At 52.8% G+C, this 17,621-nt stretch overlaps 1 protein-coding gene across 1 annotated transcript in view; it reads right to left on the reverse strand.

Moving 5' to 3' along the window:
* Positions 1-840: 840 nt before the first annotated feature.
* The window catches only part of CNGB1 (cyclic nucleotide gated channel subunit beta 1), a 28,677-nt gene continuing 11,896 nt past the window's right edge, over positions 841-17,621 (reverse strand). Inside the window, exons 15-32 of the mRNA XM_066557735.1 lie at positions 16,718-16,973; positions 15,282-15,414; positions 13,305-13,400; positions 12,667-12,824; positions 12,328-12,507; positions 11,479-11,687; positions 10,539-10,589; positions 10,340-10,426; positions 9,947-10,011; positions 9,447-9,569; positions 8,269-8,410; positions 7,904-8,063; positions 7,198-7,295; positions 7,026-7,109; positions 6,181-6,299; positions 5,466-5,612; positions 4,773-5,049; positions 841-3,511 (exon numbers count right to left, since the gene is read on the reverse strand). Coding sequence (XP_066413832.1) covers positions 3,299-3,511; positions 4,773-5,049; positions 5,466-5,612; positions 6,181-6,299; positions 7,026-7,109; positions 7,198-7,295; positions 7,904-8,063; positions 8,269-8,410; positions 9,447-9,569; positions 9,947-10,011; positions 10,340-10,426; positions 10,539-10,589; positions 11,479-11,687; positions 12,328-12,507; positions 12,667-12,824; positions 13,305-13,400; positions 15,282-15,414; positions 16,718-16,973 — 2,598 coding nt within the window. The 3' untranslated portion in view covers positions 841-3,298. The remainder of the gene's footprint in view (positions 3,512-4,772; positions 5,050-5,465; positions 5,613-6,180; positions 6,300-7,025; positions 7,110-7,197; positions 7,296-7,903; positions 8,064-8,268; positions 8,411-9,446; positions 9,570-9,946; positions 10,012-10,339; positions 10,427-10,538; positions 10,590-11,478; positions 11,688-12,327; positions 12,508-12,666; positions 12,825-13,304; positions 13,401-15,281; positions 15,415-16,717; positions 16,974-17,621) is intronic.

Here is a 17,621-nt window from a genome sequence, read left to right on the forward strand (position 1 = left end):
GCTGCAACAGCTAAAATATCACTGCAAGAAAACCTGGTTTCTATGGCAATAAGCAGCTGCCTGTCAAGATTCCCTAAGTGCTGCATTAATAGAAGAGAGGATCTCATATCAGATCGACCCCAGACTTGAGGACACCAAGAGGAATGAGCAAAAGCTAATAAGAAATGCAGTAAAGGTACATGGAGTGTTACCAAAGCCATCAGGAATGTTCCAAGGGCAGTGGAAGGAACACTGAGTGATGAGTGCCCTCTGCAAGGTATTTATTAGAGCCAGTGCAAAGGAAGCCCATTGCAAACACAGCAAAACTGGTAAATGAATGGAATTTAAAAATGCAACAGAAGAAATCCAAGCCATGGCCACCCCCAAACAAGAGGCACTGAAGTCTCTGTCCTCTGTCATCTCTAAACAGAGCAGAGCAAACAGACCTGAGCTCAACTCCCAGCCCAGCCTGCAAGTCTAGCCCTACCTTGACCTTAATTATTACCTGGAGAATAATCTCTCCAAAGAACTAAAGCCATAAACAGATCACAGAGAAGGATAATTTCAGATCTCCCCATGGTTCCAGAATTACCAGTTGTGTATCCATCACCACCTCATGCTGCCTGCTGAAAACTAAGATCTTCAAGCAATCTTTTCTATTTAAGAAAGTTTTTTTTTCCCCTCCTATTGGTGATTAAAGACAAATTACAATCCTACTACCAATATTATGTGACCTCCTGAGCCTCTCAATTATTTATTGGGAAATCTGAACTGCATGTGAGGATTTTCTGGCTCTGTCAGTGCATGAGTGAGCAAGAAGTCAAAATAACAGCTGGAATGTTGAAATAAATCCACACCAAATAAATGGTAATCTACATGGTGTTTATTGTAGATACAGTGAATTATGAGAGCAATTACAGCCCACTATTTATTTAAATGCTTTTTCTAAAGAATATTAAATCACAGAAGTAAATCAGAGCCCCAGTGTGATTTTTGCACATTTCCTTGTTTGATTATATAAATATTTAAAGAGTGTAAAAAACCCACAACTTTTCACTCCCCATCAAAATCTTCTAGCTGGCAGGAAACCACTTGCAAATATCTGAGGATGAGAAATATTCAGGGAGGTTTGGGTGAGTGCAGGCTCTCCCCTGCAATGTGATCCTTCAGACCCTCCTGCAGTACAGTGGAGCTCATTAAATTTGTATAAAAAGAAAGCAAGGCCTTATTAACTAATGCTAACACCTATTCTGGCTTTATTTTTTGCCACAGAAACCCATACATTTTGCAAGAGAGGGGGGAAAAAGCAGCAAAAGGAGATCCCAAAGGAGGGGAAGGTCAGCCCTGGATGGGCAGAGGGATCACCCAGGGGGTGCCAGCAGCCCTGCCACCCTTCTCTGTGTCCCAGCCAGACCTGTGGAACCTGCAGCACTGCTCCCTGCGTTTGCTGAACACCCGGGAAGCGCCTGGGCCACGGTGACAGGGCTGCTCCCTGCAGCAAAACCTGCCCCAGCTTCTCCTCCAGAGGATGGAAAGTGGCTCCCCTCTGTGGGAACATGGACAGCCAAAAACTTGGGGAGGATCTGCAAACCTCACCCAGCACCACCTCATGCACTGCTCCTCACCACCTCTCAGCTCACTCTGCTGGGTGCTGGCTTGGAGGAGGATGAGGAGGGAGCTGGTGGTGCTGGAGGAAGATGGGGCACCTTGAGCCACCAGCTGGGTGCTGAGCAGGTGTTTGCCTTCCCCTCCAGCACCCGGCCCCAGCACAGTGGGACAGTGGCTTCATGACTTCAGAGCTGAGCAGCACCAGAGTGGCTTCTCTCTCCTGGGAAATGTGGCCAGCAGCCAGCCTGAGGTGGCTGAAGGGCTGGGAATTGCCTGCTGGAAATGGGGATGCTATGGGAATGTGACCCCTGTTGATGGAGTGGCAAAATTTTCCTTTGTCCCCTCAAAAAGGAAAGAAGCCCAGAAGTTTCTCTCCTCAATGAGGTGAAAAGCCACCTCATAGGCTTAGGGGACTTCCCCCAAACTCAGGGATAGCTAATTGGACAGAAGCCTAAAAGTCTCACTTGGGCAATTGACTAGAAAAAGAAGTGAACAGAGAAAGTAATTGCTCTTGTGAGGTGTTTTACCAGGAACAAGAACCTCTTGCACCTGGCTTGGTTTTTCTCTGTTTGTTATTTTTTTCGCCTTTTATTAAACCTTTTTGTTTCCAACACTGCAACAGAAGCCATCCTGCTGATTTTTATGCCTCCAAAGGTAGCTGAGCTATCTTGGGTGTGTTATAGACCTCTGAGAGCTGGTGAGACCTGGCTCGAGGGGGCTCCTATAACAGGATGCCACTGAGGTCCAGCACGGAGTGCAGGGGAGCCCCTGCATGCTCATGCATGCTTGTGGGCACATGGCAGGCTCAGAGCTGACTCTGAAACACTGTCTGGGAGAGGAGGGCTCTTTCTGCCCTTCTCTTTCCCCTCCCAGCTGGGAGCCAACTCTGCTTCTCCCTTCCTGCTCTCTGTTTATCCCTGCCAGCAGTGGCACAGAAAAATCCCAATGCTGGAAAAGAACTCCAGGAACATCCATCTCATCCAGGATTGTGCTTCTCTATCCTTGAAAGATGCTCATCAAATCTCCCCATAAGAGCCCCCCCAGTAATGGAGAGCCCACCACCTTCCCAGCAGGAATTCTTCCCAGTGGCAAAGCCAAGGTGGTCCTGGCACCACGAGGGGACCCTCAGGCATCTTGCAGTCTGTGCACTTGGGGACAGAGCTTGGCATTCTCATGACAGCTTGATCTGTGAGCAAATCAAGCTTGGCCTGTGAGCATAGCCCACATCCTTTTCAGATGAATCACTCCCCAGTGCTGCTGTCAACCTTGAGGAGCCCAACAGAGAAACCTTGTTGTGTTTTTTTCCCTTGGTTGTTTCTAGCCAAGTGGTGACTCAGCTGTCAGAGGTGAATAATTCTTCATGCTTTGTCTGAACACTCATTAACCATCCAGAGCCATAAAAAGCAATTTTTACATAGCTCTCCTTCCACAAGGCCAGATTTCAAAGCAAGAGGGCTGACCTGAGATTTAGTGGGGAATTCATAAAGGTGCTCAATAGATCTGCAGAGTGGAAGAACCTTACATGGTTCTGGGTCAAATGGCAGAGGGTTTTATCAGCAGTGATTGAGGGTCTGGGCAGAAGAGAGAGGCAGATCCTACCCACAGCACATAGCAAAACCTACAGCCACTGCATGGAAATCATTAACAACAAAAATCTGCTGGGCCAGGCATTTGCCTGACTCCTACGCCTGCCCTGGGCCCTGCTGCTGTTTCATTGCTCTTCTTTCTTTTCATCTTTCTCTGAAATCTCAGCAGCAAGGATTTCCTCATCCTCCTTTGCTGTGGAAATCACACGAATGGTGACTGAATGATCAGAAGATTCTGAGGATATTTCTTCTCCCGGGCGGGTTTGTGCTCTGCGGGATGTGACAGGAGATCTCTGGTGCACTGGTGACTTCGGTGGGGTTGGGCTGACACTGGAACCCTGCAATGAAAAGTTAAAAAAGAGGCAAAAACAACCTTAGCAGATCCTTGCCCACTACCCCTGACATGGCAAAGCTGGACAGGAGTTTGTGGTTCCCCCACAGGATCTCCACACTGGGATGCCAGCTTGATGCCAGAGATGCTCCCTGCAAGAGGGGCTGCTGGATTCTATCCTGCCTGTCTAGAGAAGCACAGAGAGAGGAGCACAGCAGAGCTCTCCCACCTCTGCACTAACTCTTGGTTTGCTCCTGAAGCTCCTGGAGGGGCTGGTCTTGGCCACACCTGGCCCTAGAGCTGCTGTGAGGGAGCAGTCCAGCCTGCCCTGTCCTCCTTTGGAGGGGAGCATTCGAGGCCAGCCCCAGGGATGTGCCAAGGAGAGAGATGTCAGCAGGTCCTGCTCACCCACCAGTGGGGTCAGTTCCCAGTTCATTCACCCTTCAGCACTTGTTTCAGGGCTTCTTTTCCCTCATTCAGAGCCCTCATTGCCACTGCTCACTGCTGGTTATGGATTAATGTTAAACACCACATGGTTTGAAGCTTCTCAAGCCTCTGGAGGGCTGCAGAAATGCAGCTGTGCTTGGCATCAGCCTGGTGTTTACCCAGCCTCAAGGTCACTGCACTCCCTGTGCACATCCACATGTGATAAGTGTGCCTGGCTCCATGCTGAGAATAACAACAGCAGGGCCTGCACGGAGACAAAACTTTCCTTACAAGTTTAGTTGAGACAGCTGGAAATAAAAAAGGGGGAAAAAAAGGACAGGGCCATTTTCCTTTTCAGCTGCCCATGGCAAAAAACAAGGGGGTTCCTGCAGAGGTGGCAGGATGGCATTGCAGGCTGTGGGCACCCCTGTCCTGGCCACCTGGAGAAAGATTTGGGACATCAACTGAGCTGTGGGTGCCAGTACATTGATTAATTATTAATCATAATTATTAATTATGATTAATTATCCTGTCTCTGCAGGATAGAAGAGACATTCATTCATCTATGGCTATAGCCCAGCTAGAAATTGGACTCAGGCTTAGCACAGGCAGGCAAAATTTTAATGTATTTCCCTTTTGTATAGCAAAACATGGGACACTGGCACTCCACCAAAGCCCTGTGCAAGATGCTGGGTCACCCCTTCCTGTCTGCCCACGCTTTGAGAGACCCCAACATCCTGAGCTCGGTCCTCTAAGGCACCTGAACCACTCCAGAGCTGGTGGGGAGAGCACTTTTGGCACCAAGGGAAGCAAAGCCGCATCTCTGTGCTCCCCGTGCTGACCTGCGCCTCCTGCATCGCCTGCGCCTCCTGCATCGCCTGCAGCTCCTGCATCGCCTGCAGCTCCTGCATCGCCTGCGCCTCCTGCATCGCCTGCAGCTCCTGCAGCTCCCGCAGCCTCCAGCGGAGCCGCCCCAGGGGCCCCTTGCCCCCCATCCTCCCCGTGGCCGCCAGGGCAGCCCTGAACAGCTTTGGGGTCTCAGCTTTCGGGGGGATGACCAAGGCATCTCCAGGGCCTCCCTTCTCATCTTTGGGTTTGTTGTTGCTTCTCAGCATTTTCCTGCAGCACAGAAAGGGAGAGGTGATGTCAGTCCGGGAACATTCTGTTAGCTGGATTTTATAATGCAGAGAACCCAGGCGTTAAAAGCACAAGGAGCTTTGTGTGTCTTAGGGAGGACAGAACAACAAATCTAAGCGATGCTAAAAACCAAACCGAATCTTCACAGGGGTTTTTAAGCGAAGGCACTTTGGCCACGCTCCTTGCCCAGCTCCACCCGCTGTGCCAGGCGGATTTTGGCCGGCGGAGGCTCCGGAGCAGCGCCGGGGGCCGGGTGCCCTCTGCCGAGGGACGGCGGCCGCAGCCGCTCCGCACCGGAGCATCCCAGGGCTTCATACAGAGAGAAAAACCCCCCCGAGACTGCGAAGCCCCGGCTCTGCTGGTTTTACACCCCAGAAAGCAGCAGCCCAAGCACGCACTTGGCTTTCTTGCGCAGCAGCTTCTGAGACTCCGGGTAATGCACCAAAATCTCGTTCAAGTCTTTCTTCTCCAAAATAAAAAGGTTGGCGAAGCCGTGGGCCACGACGTTTGCTGTGCGGCGATTTCCCCCTCCTGCTGCCAGCAGGCTGGGAGAGACAATGCGAGACATCAACACCTCTGTTGGCAGGCTCGGAACTGCAAATCTCCTTTACACGTCTGCACCTCTCTCTTTCAGGGGACTCAGAGTTTAATTTTCACTCCTGATGGGATTTATCGTGCTGTTTTTAAAGAATGATAAAGGGAAACCTTGCATGGAGTACTATATAAAATATTATTTGTGGGTTTGAAGGGTTAAATATTGCGTTTTACACAATACTGGGCTGTGGGGAGGAAGCAGTATTGCTGTGCTACCAACCGGTGCAGGGCTTTTCATTCCCGTGGAAGGGCTGGGAGACTGTATTTGTGAAACACCTTTTCTGATCAATTTTCCCATTCCTCCATCCATATTCCCCTGTTTACCATCACCAGCTCCCCAGGCAGAAGACAACATGATGACAGAAACGGTAGGAAAGCTGTGATTTGTGTCTCAGCCTCTGCCCAGCATTCATGGCTCTCAGTCACAAAGATTAATTGGGATGCTGCTGATCCCTCCACTTCCCACCCTGCTCACCCACAGGCTGTATTTCCCCAGCTCCCTGGCAATGCTTCTCTCACCTGATTTCCCCAAAGACAGATCCAGCTTTCAGAGTCACCAGCACGGATTTGCCGTCGGGTCCCCCCAGCACCTGCACCTGTCCTGCCTGGATGATGTACATCTCCCGGCCGATCTCTCCCTGCAAGGAAGGGGGAGCTGCCTGGGGTGCCCAGAAACAGGGACACCTCAGGGATGCCCTAAGGAGCATCCTGCTGGGAATCCCCATGGCCATACTGCCCTCTCCAAGCTCCCAAAATATCTTGATGGTGCTCACTCCTGAGCATCCTCATCTCAGCATCCCCAAGACCCCAACTGTAGCCATGATGTTTTATGAAAAATCGTTTCCTTAGGATTTTTTCTCCTGAGAAGCTGAGAGGCCTCAGGAACAAAATGCAAATAATGATTATCTGCTGCTGTGGAATGCAACAGATTCATCTGTGATTGGCCCATGTTGGTTGTTTCTAATTAATGGCCAATCACAGCCCAGCTGTCCAGACTGTCTCGGTCAGACACAAGCTTTTGTTATCATTCTTCTTCTTGCTTGCTAGCCTTCTGATTAAATCCTTTCTTATCTTCTTTTAGTATAGTTTTAATATAATATATATAATAAAATAATAAATGAAGCCTTCTGAAACATGGAGTCAGATCCTCATCTCTTCCCTCTTCCTGGGACCCCTGTGAACACCACCACACCCAACAAGCTTTCCCCTGCTGTTCAGAGCTGCTTTGTACAAGGCCAGCTGCCACTGAGGGTGTTTTTGCTCCAAATTCTCTCCCTGTGAGGTGGCTCAGCAGGGTGATGGGCCAGGCCTGGCTCTCCCTGTGCCCTGCACAGCCTGGCTGTGACTCCCAAGCATCCCCTTACCTTCTTGCACACGTAGTCGTTGGGCAGGTACACCACCGATCTGAGCCGCTTCAGCATGTCAAAGATCATCTGTCTGTCACAGCCCTGGGCCCAAACAGAGCCAAAACATGCCAGCCTCAGTGTGTGCTGGCATGGCAGGCTGTGCCAGGCAGGGCTGTGCTGCAGAGGGTACCTGGAAAAGGGCCACTTTGCTCACGATGTTGTAGTTCACGTCGATGGCGATGTCCAGCCTCATCTTGTCTGGCAGCTGCACCAGCAGCTCTGACTCATCTGTGAGACAGAGCAGAAAAGTGGCTGCTTCCAGCACTTGATTTGGGAATGTGTCCTTCGTGAGGCAGTGGGGAAGCAGCCCACATTGTGGTGGCAGAGGGCAGGAGCCTCTGCCCACCCAGCAACTTGCAGGTCTAAATCTGAAGTGTGATGGAAAATCACCCTTGCATTATCCCTGCCCTGATGGCTCTCAGAAACAGACCACCAAGCCCAAATCAGCATTTTCCTTATCCAGGAGGGTGGGCACAGAGGTTCTGGTCCTGCCTGATGACTCACTGTAGGGTGAGCTGGAGGCTTTGCTGCTGGACACACTCTGGCCACTGATGGACAGTCACTGTCCTCTCTCCAGGGCACCTGGGACACGGGACTCAGTGTGCTGTGGGTGATGCCATGTCACCAAAGTGCTGCTGTGACCCAGTGGCAGTCTGTAAGCTCCATAGGTGGGCAAACCAGCCCCTACACTGAAGATTACAATAAGCCACCCTCCACCCCCAAACTGTAGTGCTGTTTGACAGTAACATTTCAGCTCTGCAGAATTACCACATGAGATAAAACACGAGATAAAACATGAGATTCAAGCATTCAGCCTTGCAGTGGCTGGATCTCACCTAGCATGCCTTGGGAGTGCCATGTGTACTCGTACCACGTCTTCACCCTGTTCTGCACTGCTCTGGGGATCCTGTAGAAGTTCATGTATTTAATGGTGCTGTCCATGCAGCTCCGATAGTACGTTTGTCCTGCAGTAGCAGCACCAACCACGTCTCTCATCTGAAAGGAAGAGGTGGAGGAGAACTTTAAGTTGCTGTCACTTATCCATCAGCAGGTTAAGGATGTAAGCTGAGCCCTACCAGCATCTGCCAAACCCTTTTTGTCTTCCCATGGGGAAAACAAACCCAGAGAGGCAAACCTGTGGATCAAACCCACCAAAACCACCCCCACCTGAGGCTGTAAATCCCCCCTGACTCCAACTCACCTGCCCTATCATGACAGAGAAAGCAAAGACCCCTGTGAAGTAATTCAGCAGCTGGAAGACGATCTCAAACAGGGTCTTGGGGTCTGGCAGGCCCCCAATGGTGATGAGGGTTTTCACTGCCCAGTAGTAACAGCGGATGTAGCTGGGAGGAGAGGAGGAGAAGGGAGGAGAGGAGGCAGCTCTGAAGGCATTTCTGTTTCACCCCTCAGCACTGAGCTCACAGCCTCTGGCCATGGCAAGCCAGAGCCTGCTGAGAGTAATTATGGATGACAAAAGGCAAAACTGAAGGGCTTCAGACTCCCCACCACACCAGCAGGTGCTTCTGGAGATGTTACAGGAGCAGGGGAACCTATGGTCCCTCCAGGAACCTCCACCTGGGAGGCTCAGCTCTGGATACTCTGGGTTTCTGCTCCTCTGCCATAAAGCAGCAATATATTTTCAGCCATATTTACACTTTTAGAAATGATCAGGGGGAAAAACATGTTTGTGAACAAATTGTTGGAAGAGCATTTAAGGGAAGCCAAGTGAATTCCTGGTTCCCTGGTCTTGGGCATTCCCTTGGGTGTTTTGTTTCCACCTGAAGATGGACACAGATTTGTATATCATACAAAACAACTCTCTAGCAGCACCATTAACACAGGTGTGGGCATTCAGCTTGTGAGCCAAGGACTCTGCCTGTGGCATCAATCACTGACTGCACAGAGGACATTTAACGCAGGTATTGCCATGGTGAGGGGAAGGGCTGGCCACTGTCCCCATCTCACACTCAGAGAGAGCCACAGGTCTGAGGGGCCTGGCACAGGGCACAGGGACACACAGGGACCCTCCTCCATCCCAGCCTGGCAACAGTCAGCACAGACAGGAGCAGGATTCATGCTTTGAATGTCTCCTGGTTGGCCAGGGAGCATTCCTTTGCTTCCCAGCACCAGGATCCCAGCCCCTTCAACCTGCAGCTGCTTTCCACCTCTGCCCAGCTGCAGCCTCATCTTGCAGCACTGTGTATTACTGCACATCCCATCCCTGCTGTCCTTGCCATTCTCCCTGGCTCCACATCATCTCCTGGCACTCCCAACCCTTTGCTTCAGGGGTTTTCATGAATCCAGCTGCATCCCAACACCTCCCTATTGCTCCAGCTCCAGCAGGCTGTGCTGTGTGAGACCCCCAGCCCTGGCCTGTACCTGTTTCCTTCCCCATCATAGACCCAGGTGGTGGAGCCCAGTCCTTCATAGGCTGATGCCCAGTAGTAGAGGCAGGAGTTCACATGCAGGCTGTACAGCAAGTAGGCAGTGGTGCGAATCACTCTGCAGAAAAACCCAGGAGAGAGCAGGAAGGGACATGAAGTCTGCCAGGCCTTGAAGCGGTGACCATACAGGTGACAGAGCATCCCAACCCTGCTGCTGCCTCCTGCAGCTCCAGAAGTGCCAGGAAAAGCAGTTTATCTGCTGATGGCTCTCCTTCACTGCCAACACCCCTGTCCCTGTGGGTTGGAGAGGGGTGATCCTACCCATGCAGGCTTTGGGAGCCTCATGTCCCACCACATCAGCCAAAGTCCATGTCAGCCAACCCAGGCACAGCAGGGAAAGAAATCAGGGGTCAGAACAGTGCAGAATGAAGGGAACATTCCTCCCCAGTGGCAAAGAGCAGTTCCATGCTCCCTCCTTCCCCCCAGGACCCTCACCTGTAGATGTATGCCTTGGTCAGGATGGCCTCCAGGCGGTTGTTGAACTCGAAGAAGGCCATGTACTGGGAGGAGAAGGAGAGCTGCAGGTTCCAGGTTCCCCTGGGAGAATCCCCTCCCCATAAAACCCCCCTCATTTCCCTGCTGCAGCCCCTCTGCAGCATGGACTGCCACAGGCAGATTTGTCTCCATCCTTCAGTGCCCCTCTAGTCAAATGTGAGTGGTTTAGGATTGAAATTAAGTGTGTGACCTGCAAAGCCTTTGGGACAAAACTCCCCTCCATTTTGTAATCCTCCTGTCATCATGGATGGGTCTGAGCGGGCAGAGCTCACCCAGGCAGCAGAGGACCCCTCTGTGCCCTGTGCTGCTCTGGCTCTGTGAGCCCTGGCTCACCTTCAGACAGCGGGGGAAGCGCAGCAGGGGGTTCACACCCACTTTGAAGTAGAATAAATCCAGGGGCAGCAGGCACAGCACATCCATCTGAAATCCACACAGGGAGACACCTCTGTGGGGAGCTGCAGGAGCCCTGAGGTGGGGCTGAACCCACAGGGCAGGTGAAAGATTCAGGTGAATAAGGACAGTGCTGACAAACCTTGAAGCGCTGTGATCGCAGGTAGTTCTCTTTCATGGCCTTTTTGTCAGTCTGGGGGGAATAGGAAGGGGAGAGAGAGAAGAATATTGATTACTGCTTAGAGAAAGGAAAGCTAGGGCCAGTGTGGTCATGCCTGGCTTTCCTCCTCTGCACCACAACAGGAAAGATGCTCCCTTTGTGCCTGGAAAGGGGAGAAGAGCAAGCAGAGAAGCCCTGGCTGTATGCCATCTTCCCATCCTACCTTGGGACATCCTGTGTTGATTTTGCATCCCAGGAAAAGCACATCACAGTGCCAGCACCACAAAATCAGCATTTGCAGGGGAAACTGCCTGTCTGAGCATCTGCATGGGCATGGGAAGGCTGCACCCTCAAGGTGTGGTTTTTTTCAGTTTGTTTAGTTGAATATGGAAATGAAATCCAGGGCTTCCCTTATCTCAAGGGAGTGATCTGTATGTTCAGATTGCAATTGCTAACACATCCTGCCTGGTGTGCTCCTGAAAATTAACCCCAGAGTTTGTTACACCCATGCCCAAGGTTGGCACCACACGGCTGTGCCAGGGCCAGTCAATGAGGCCCTCACCATGGGCAGAGCCACCCCTTGGAGCAGCACCCTGCAGGCATCCCTGCCCAGCAACAGGAATGCCACACAGTGCTGGATAGGATGGAACTGATTTCATAGGGGAAAACAGTGTGTTTGGCAGATAAAAAGACTGCTGGCTTATCCAGTCAGGGTCAGGAGAGATGCTCGTGGTGTCTGGGACTGGACAGAGCCCTGATGGCCATGGCCATGGTGAGAGGGCTCAGTTCAGAGTCCAGCAGCACCTGACGGCCATGGCCATGGTGAGAGGGCTCAGTTCAGGGTCCAGCAGCACCCTCAGGGTGATGGGCTGGGAGTGCCCCAGCTGGTGCCCAGGGCTGGATGCAGTGCCCTGCCACTCACAATGATGTCTCCCCCCTTCACGAACTGCAGCCGGGTCTGGAAGATGAGGATGTCCAGCAGATAAATGAGGTCACAGAGGTAATCCACCAGCAGCCAGTAGTGGATGTTGGCTGGGGTCTGGTAGGGGAAGGCCCAGCGGACGGGGATCAGCCAGCAGTTCCAGTTCCAGGCCATGACCACGAAGAACAGCCACAGCACGTACATCAGATCTGCACACAGGGAACAGCACCACGATCAGCTGGAAACACATCCCACCTCTGGGGGAATCCTCCTCACAGAGGGGTTTCCATCCCCTGACCTGCCCTCAGCACAAAGGAAAACCTGCAGGAAGTCTCTTGGTGACAGTGTTTGATCTCTAGCACAGAGTGAACACCCCTGGTCACAGAACACACCATGTTTTAGCAGAAAGCTTCTTCTAACTTTGCTCATTCAGCTATATTTGCTTTTGCTCTGCTCTCACAACTGCAATTTCCCTGTTTTTGTTTTTACCCTCCAGCCATGCTGAGCTAGTGGCTGGCTGCCTGAGCCCAGAGGCTTCCAAAGGACTGAGGAATATGAAAGACTAAGGAAAGAGCTGGGCTTCGGTGGGGTGGCCACACAGAATCTTTTGTGATTTTAATTTTTTGGGAGGGTATCCACACCACAGGGAAAGCAGAATGCCCAGTCCTGCTGCTGACACCCACAGCTGGAAGTATTTAGGAAAGCCTTTGCCTTGCAGAGGAATTTAAAAATCTGAGCTTTAGTGAAAAAACTAAGTTGCTACTTGCTTAGTTTTTCTCCCCCCCCATCACCCTCTCTCCCCCAGTCCCACCAGCGTGCCCCCAGCCCAGGCTGTGCTCCATCACTCACTGGTCAGGGGGTCAATGCTGCTGGGGAACTGGTAACTTTTCAGGTGCTCCAGCCAGTGCCGGCGCTTGAACGTGCAGCACAGCATCTCGCAGTAGTGGTCATCCCCCAAAGGTTTGTCCCCTTCCAGCTCTCCTCCTGGGGCAGGCACTGCTGCTGCTGCAGGTGCTGGCTTGGTGGGAGCTGGGAGAGGCCACACAGTTATTTCAAAGGGAAGAAAAAATCTTCTTATGCCAGTTTTTCTTAAGGTCTTTAAACTGTTAATAAAACAGCTGCCTCCCAGAAAACACGGCGTGTATGGGGACCCACCAGGGAAACATTCCCAGCCCCACCTGGACTCACATGCCACGGGGCTCTCATCATCTGAGGTGACATCAGAGTCAATCAGCTTCTCCTTCACCTTCTCAGTCCTCTCTTTGAAGAGCCTCACCAGCTCCTGGAGCCGGGTGTTGATGATGGCACTGCTCAGGCTCGAGGCCGAGCCGATGCGCTCGGGGAGGCTGGGGGACACCAGAGGGCATTGCATGGAGGTAGGAAAGGCCAGGACAGATTATTGGAGCCATAGAAACCTGGAATGGTTTGGGTTAGAAGGGAAAGGAAAGGCCAGGGCAGGTTCACAGGGTCATAGAAACCTGGAATGGTTTGGGTTAGAAGGGACCTTAAAGCTCATCTCGTTCCAGCCTCTCTGCCATGGGCAGGGACATCTTCCACTAGACCAGGCTGCTCCCAGCCCCATCCAACCTGGCCTTGAACCATGACCCAGTCATGACCCATTCTCTAACCTGCAGCATCTGAATTAGGATTTACCTGTGTTTGTTTGGGTATTGTGTACTGAGAAGAACACAAACTGGCATGGCTCCCTCTCCCTTTGGTATCCCAAAGGATATTTGGGGTGTTTGCTATTTCCACCCAAGCCCCAGGATGTGAACCCCAGGATGTGAACCTCTGGCTGATCTGGAGCCCCTGGGCCCATTTCTCACCTTTCCCTCTGCTCCTGGTCCCAGCCCAGCCCTTGGCTGGGGGATTGGCTCACCAGCCCCTTGTCCAGAGCATCCTCTGGGAGCAGTTGCTTCCTCCTGCAGACACAAACACAGAGACCAAGGGTTGGCTTGGCTCCTCTCCCTCCTCCTCCTTCTCCCAGGTGTGACCTGTTTTCCATTCCCCCTTCTCCTAGTGGGGTCAGTTTCCCCTAATTTTTGCCATTGCCTGGGGTAGTTGGGAGTGAGCCCCCTGCTCCTTTCCTGCTGAGGCCCTGCTTCTCCCTGAGCACCAGCCATGGACATGCAGCCACCTGGCCCATTTTCCAACTCAGTTTGGGTACCTGGCAACAGGCACAGAGGGCAGGCATCATCCTGTGCTTGCCCCCATTGCCACAGCTCCACATCACTGCCCTTCAAGGGGCAAGGAAAATGCAATGTCAGAGCACCCAGAGCTTGTGTCCTACCACAGCTGGGGCTCCCTTTGGCACAGATGGGTTTCTCAGGTGAATTCCTTACATGTGGGCACAAAAGGTGTCAGAAGGGAAGCTGAATATGAAGATAGCACTCCCAGCAAAAATCTAGACTGGTTTGCAAACCTGCAGCCAAGCCCAGAACTTCAGCTGTAATGAGGAAATTGTCTCCAGCCACCACAAGTGCAGATCCCACTGGCCATGGCACAGAATGTCTCAGTGCTGTGTGTGGGGCAGGAGAAGGCAGGGTGCTGAGGGAGGTCATCCTGCCAGCACAAATCTCCCAAAGAAATGGGAGTCAAATGGGATTCAAATGCTGTGAACCCACCACCTTCAGCCTCTCTGGCTCCCAGGTGTGTCCTGCTGGGAGGTGGAGCGGGTGAACAAGACTGATGAACCTTCATTTCCCAAGAAATGGGCCCTGCCAGAGCCATGTAGGAAATCACTCCAGGCTGTGGAGCTGGGACCACCAGGCAGAGCCATACCTGGGGATGTTGTACCTGGGGGATGCTGTGCTGGGCAGAGCTGTGCCTGGGGGATGCTGTACCTGGGGTTTGCTCTACCTCTGGGATGCAGCCCCGGCAGAGCCGTACCTGGGGATGCTGTACCTGGGGGATGCTGTGCCTGGGGGATGCTGTGCTCTGAAGAGCCGTACCTGGGGATGCTGTACCTGGGGGATGCTGTGCTCTGCAGAGCCGTACTTGGGGGATGCTGTGCCTGGGGGATGCAGCCCCGGCAGAGCCGTACCTGGGGGATGCTGTGCCCTGCAGAGCTGTACCTGGGGGATGCTGTGCCTGGGGGATGCTGTGCCCTGCAGAGCCGTACCTGGGGGATGCTGTGCCCTGCAGAGCCGTACCTGGGGGATGCTGTGCCTGGGGGATGCTGTGCTCTGCAGAGCCGTACCTGGGGGATGCTGTACCTGGGGGATGCTGTGCCCTGCAGAGCCGTACCTGGGGGATGCTGTGCCCTGCAGAGCCGTACCTGGGGGATGCTGTGCCTGGGGGATGCTGTGCTCTGCAGAGCCGTACCTGGGGGATGCTGTGCTCTGCAGAGCTGTACCTGGGGATGCTGTGCCTGGGGGATGCTGTGCTCTGCAGAGCTGTACCTGGGGGATGCTGTGCCCTGCAGAGCCGTACCTGGGGGATGCTGTACCTGGGGGATGCTGTGCCCTGCAGAGCCGTACCTGGGGGATGCTGTGCCCTGCAGAGCCGTACCTGGGGGATGCTGTGCCTGGGGGATGCTGTGCTCTGCAGAGCCGTACCTGGGGGATGCTGTGCTCTGCAGAGCTGTACCTGGGGATGCTGTGCCTGGGGGATGCTGTGCTCTGCAGAGCTGTACCTGGGGGATGCTGTGCCCTGCAGAGCCGTACCTGGGGGATGCTGTGCCTGGGGGATGCTGTGCTCTGCAGAGCTGTACCTGGGGATGCTGTGCCTGGGGGATGCTGTGCTCTGCAGAGCCGTACCTGGGGATGCTGTGCCTGGGGGATGCAGCCCCGGCAGAGCCGTACCTGGGGGATGCAGCGCCGGGCACGGCCAGCAGGTTGGGAGCGCCGGCAGCAGGCAGCTCTCCATAGGTGCCGTGGATCTCCACAGCACGCTCTGGGCTGTCCACATCCTTGATCTCCACGGTGGGGGGATGACCTGCTCCGTGGGGAAGGACAATAATGGCAGGTGAGGGGGGCACAGGACCCCCCTGCAGCCAGGATGGCTCCCCAGAGCCCAGAGCTGCCCCCAGGCCCTGCAGAGTGTGGGAAGGACTCTCCTTCTCCCTCCCTTCCCTTCTTGCCTGGCTCTCCTTTCTCCTAAGCATTTGGAGCATTTCTTTATCTTTTTTTTTTGCCCGGTTTTTAACAGTCTAAGAACTGCCATCTGCTGCCCTTCTGCTTGCCCAGCTTGCAGTGATTGCAGCTACTCCATCTGAGTGTTGGGCTCCTGTGGTTTGGAAAACCATGGAAATTAGGATTCCCAGCTGCAGGTGCCATGCAGGAACCCAGGATTTCCAGGAGCAAACCTGCCTCCCAGGGTGTAGAGATTCTCCTGGTTCTTCTGAATGCAAACACATGGATTGTGACAGCCCTGAACCACACAGTGTTTGCTTTTCATGCAGAATAAGGCACTATTTCAATAAGCATTTATGGCTTCTTTCTTCTGCAGAGGTAATAACTGCTTCCTGCCACAGGCAAGGTCAGAAGCAGGAAGGTTGGATGTTTATAGTGGGTAAAGAAAGATGCCAGTTGTCCAAAGGAGAAATGGCACTGGGGCTACCTTGGCCAGACCCCACAGTCACTTGGCTGTGAAGTGTGATGTCTCTCTTAGCTATTCAACAAAATAAAATTAATTCCTGCAGGATTTCTTTCTTTTCACACATCTGAGAGACCCCATGCACCTCCTCCTACCTCACACTGATGTGAAGCTAGGGGATCAGAGTGTGGCTGGATTAAATGCCTGAGAAAAAGCCTGTTTGGGTAGCAAAGTTAAAATCCTGTTGCATGTCAGGAAAAGCAGCAGAATTCAGCTTGCTGGTGAAAAACAAAGCAAAGCAAAGCTGCAGAAAAGGCAGAAAGCCATGAGCAGCAAACCTCCACCTTCCTCTCCCGTTAGCATGAGCAGGCTGCACAAATGCTGGAGAGAAAACTGTGTGTGGTGATATTGCACCCTCTGCCTGCAGCTCCTTCAGAAGAGCTTTTCTGAGCAGCTCTAAACACACAGCATTTGCAGACATTCTCTAGGCTTGGCTAAAAAGGCACATAGTGATGAGGCAGAAGCAGACAAACACGTGGGTTTTGTTCCCCAGCCTCTGTGCTGCAACATGAAGCGTGCTTTTATTTTTTTTTTTTTTAATTCTTCCCCCCCTCCCAGAAAGCAACAAAAAAAGCAACTACTCCAGGAACCCCCCCTGCACCCCTCTAGCTACACAAGGCATCAAAGCCAACATCTCTAATACCTAGTGGGGAGTGCTCCTCAGTGCAAAAACTGGGGTTGACAACTCCAGCCTTTGGCTTGCTGGTGGCAAGGACAGGGGTGGCAGCGGGGACTCGGCAGCTGGGGACACTGGGGACATTGGGGACATTGGGCAGCTGCTCTAGAGCCCCGTGGCCAGCAGGGGAGGGGGCTCTGCCAGCCCAGGGCTTGTCATGCACCAGCTGGAAGAGCTCGACGTCCTGGGCCCGCCTGGCCATGCTGCTAGCAGCTGCTGGGAGCTTCAAGCAAGGGACAAGGCATCTGCAGCTGCAACAGAACAGAATGGTGTGAGAAGGGAGGGATGTGGCACTGCAGGGATGTGGGGCTGACCCGGGTTTGGGGCTGCTGCTGCTGCTCACAGGGGCTGGTGGCAGTGCTGGGCATCCCAGCACATGTTTTTCATGGAGTCATAGAAGGTTAAGGGGTGGAAGGGACATTAAAGGTCGTGTCCCATGGGCAGGGACATCTGCTACTCCAGGTTGGTCAAGGTCTTATCCAGCCTTGCCTTGAGCTTGGGGCATCCACAACTTCCCTGGGCAACATGTTTCTGTATCTCACCACCCTCACTGGGAAGAATTTCTTCCTAATAATTTAACTTACATTCCCCCTCTTTCACTTTGTACCCATTACTCCTTGTCCTATCACTACAGTTCCTGACAAATCAGCATTTTCCAGCATCATTGTCCCTCTGCAAGGGCTGCATGCAGAGAATCTTAGGGGTGAGGGCAAGCCATTCCCTCTGCAACTTCCTGATGCCAGTGGAGTTCTGCCAGGATGTGCCTCTGCTCAGTCAGGCTGCAATGGGAACTCACCACCTAATTTTCATTACCAACTGTTGCTTCCTAAAATGTTATATTAAAATGTGTCTTATGCCACTGGTTATTTCC

This window comes from Molothrus aeneus, chromosome 11, assembly GCF_037042795.1.
Source record: "Molothrus aeneus isolate 106 chromosome 11, BPBGC_Maene_1.0, whole genome shotgun sequence".
NCBI classification, from domain to species: Eukaryota; Metazoa; Chordata; class Aves; order Passeriformes; family Icteridae; genus Molothrus; species Molothrus aeneus.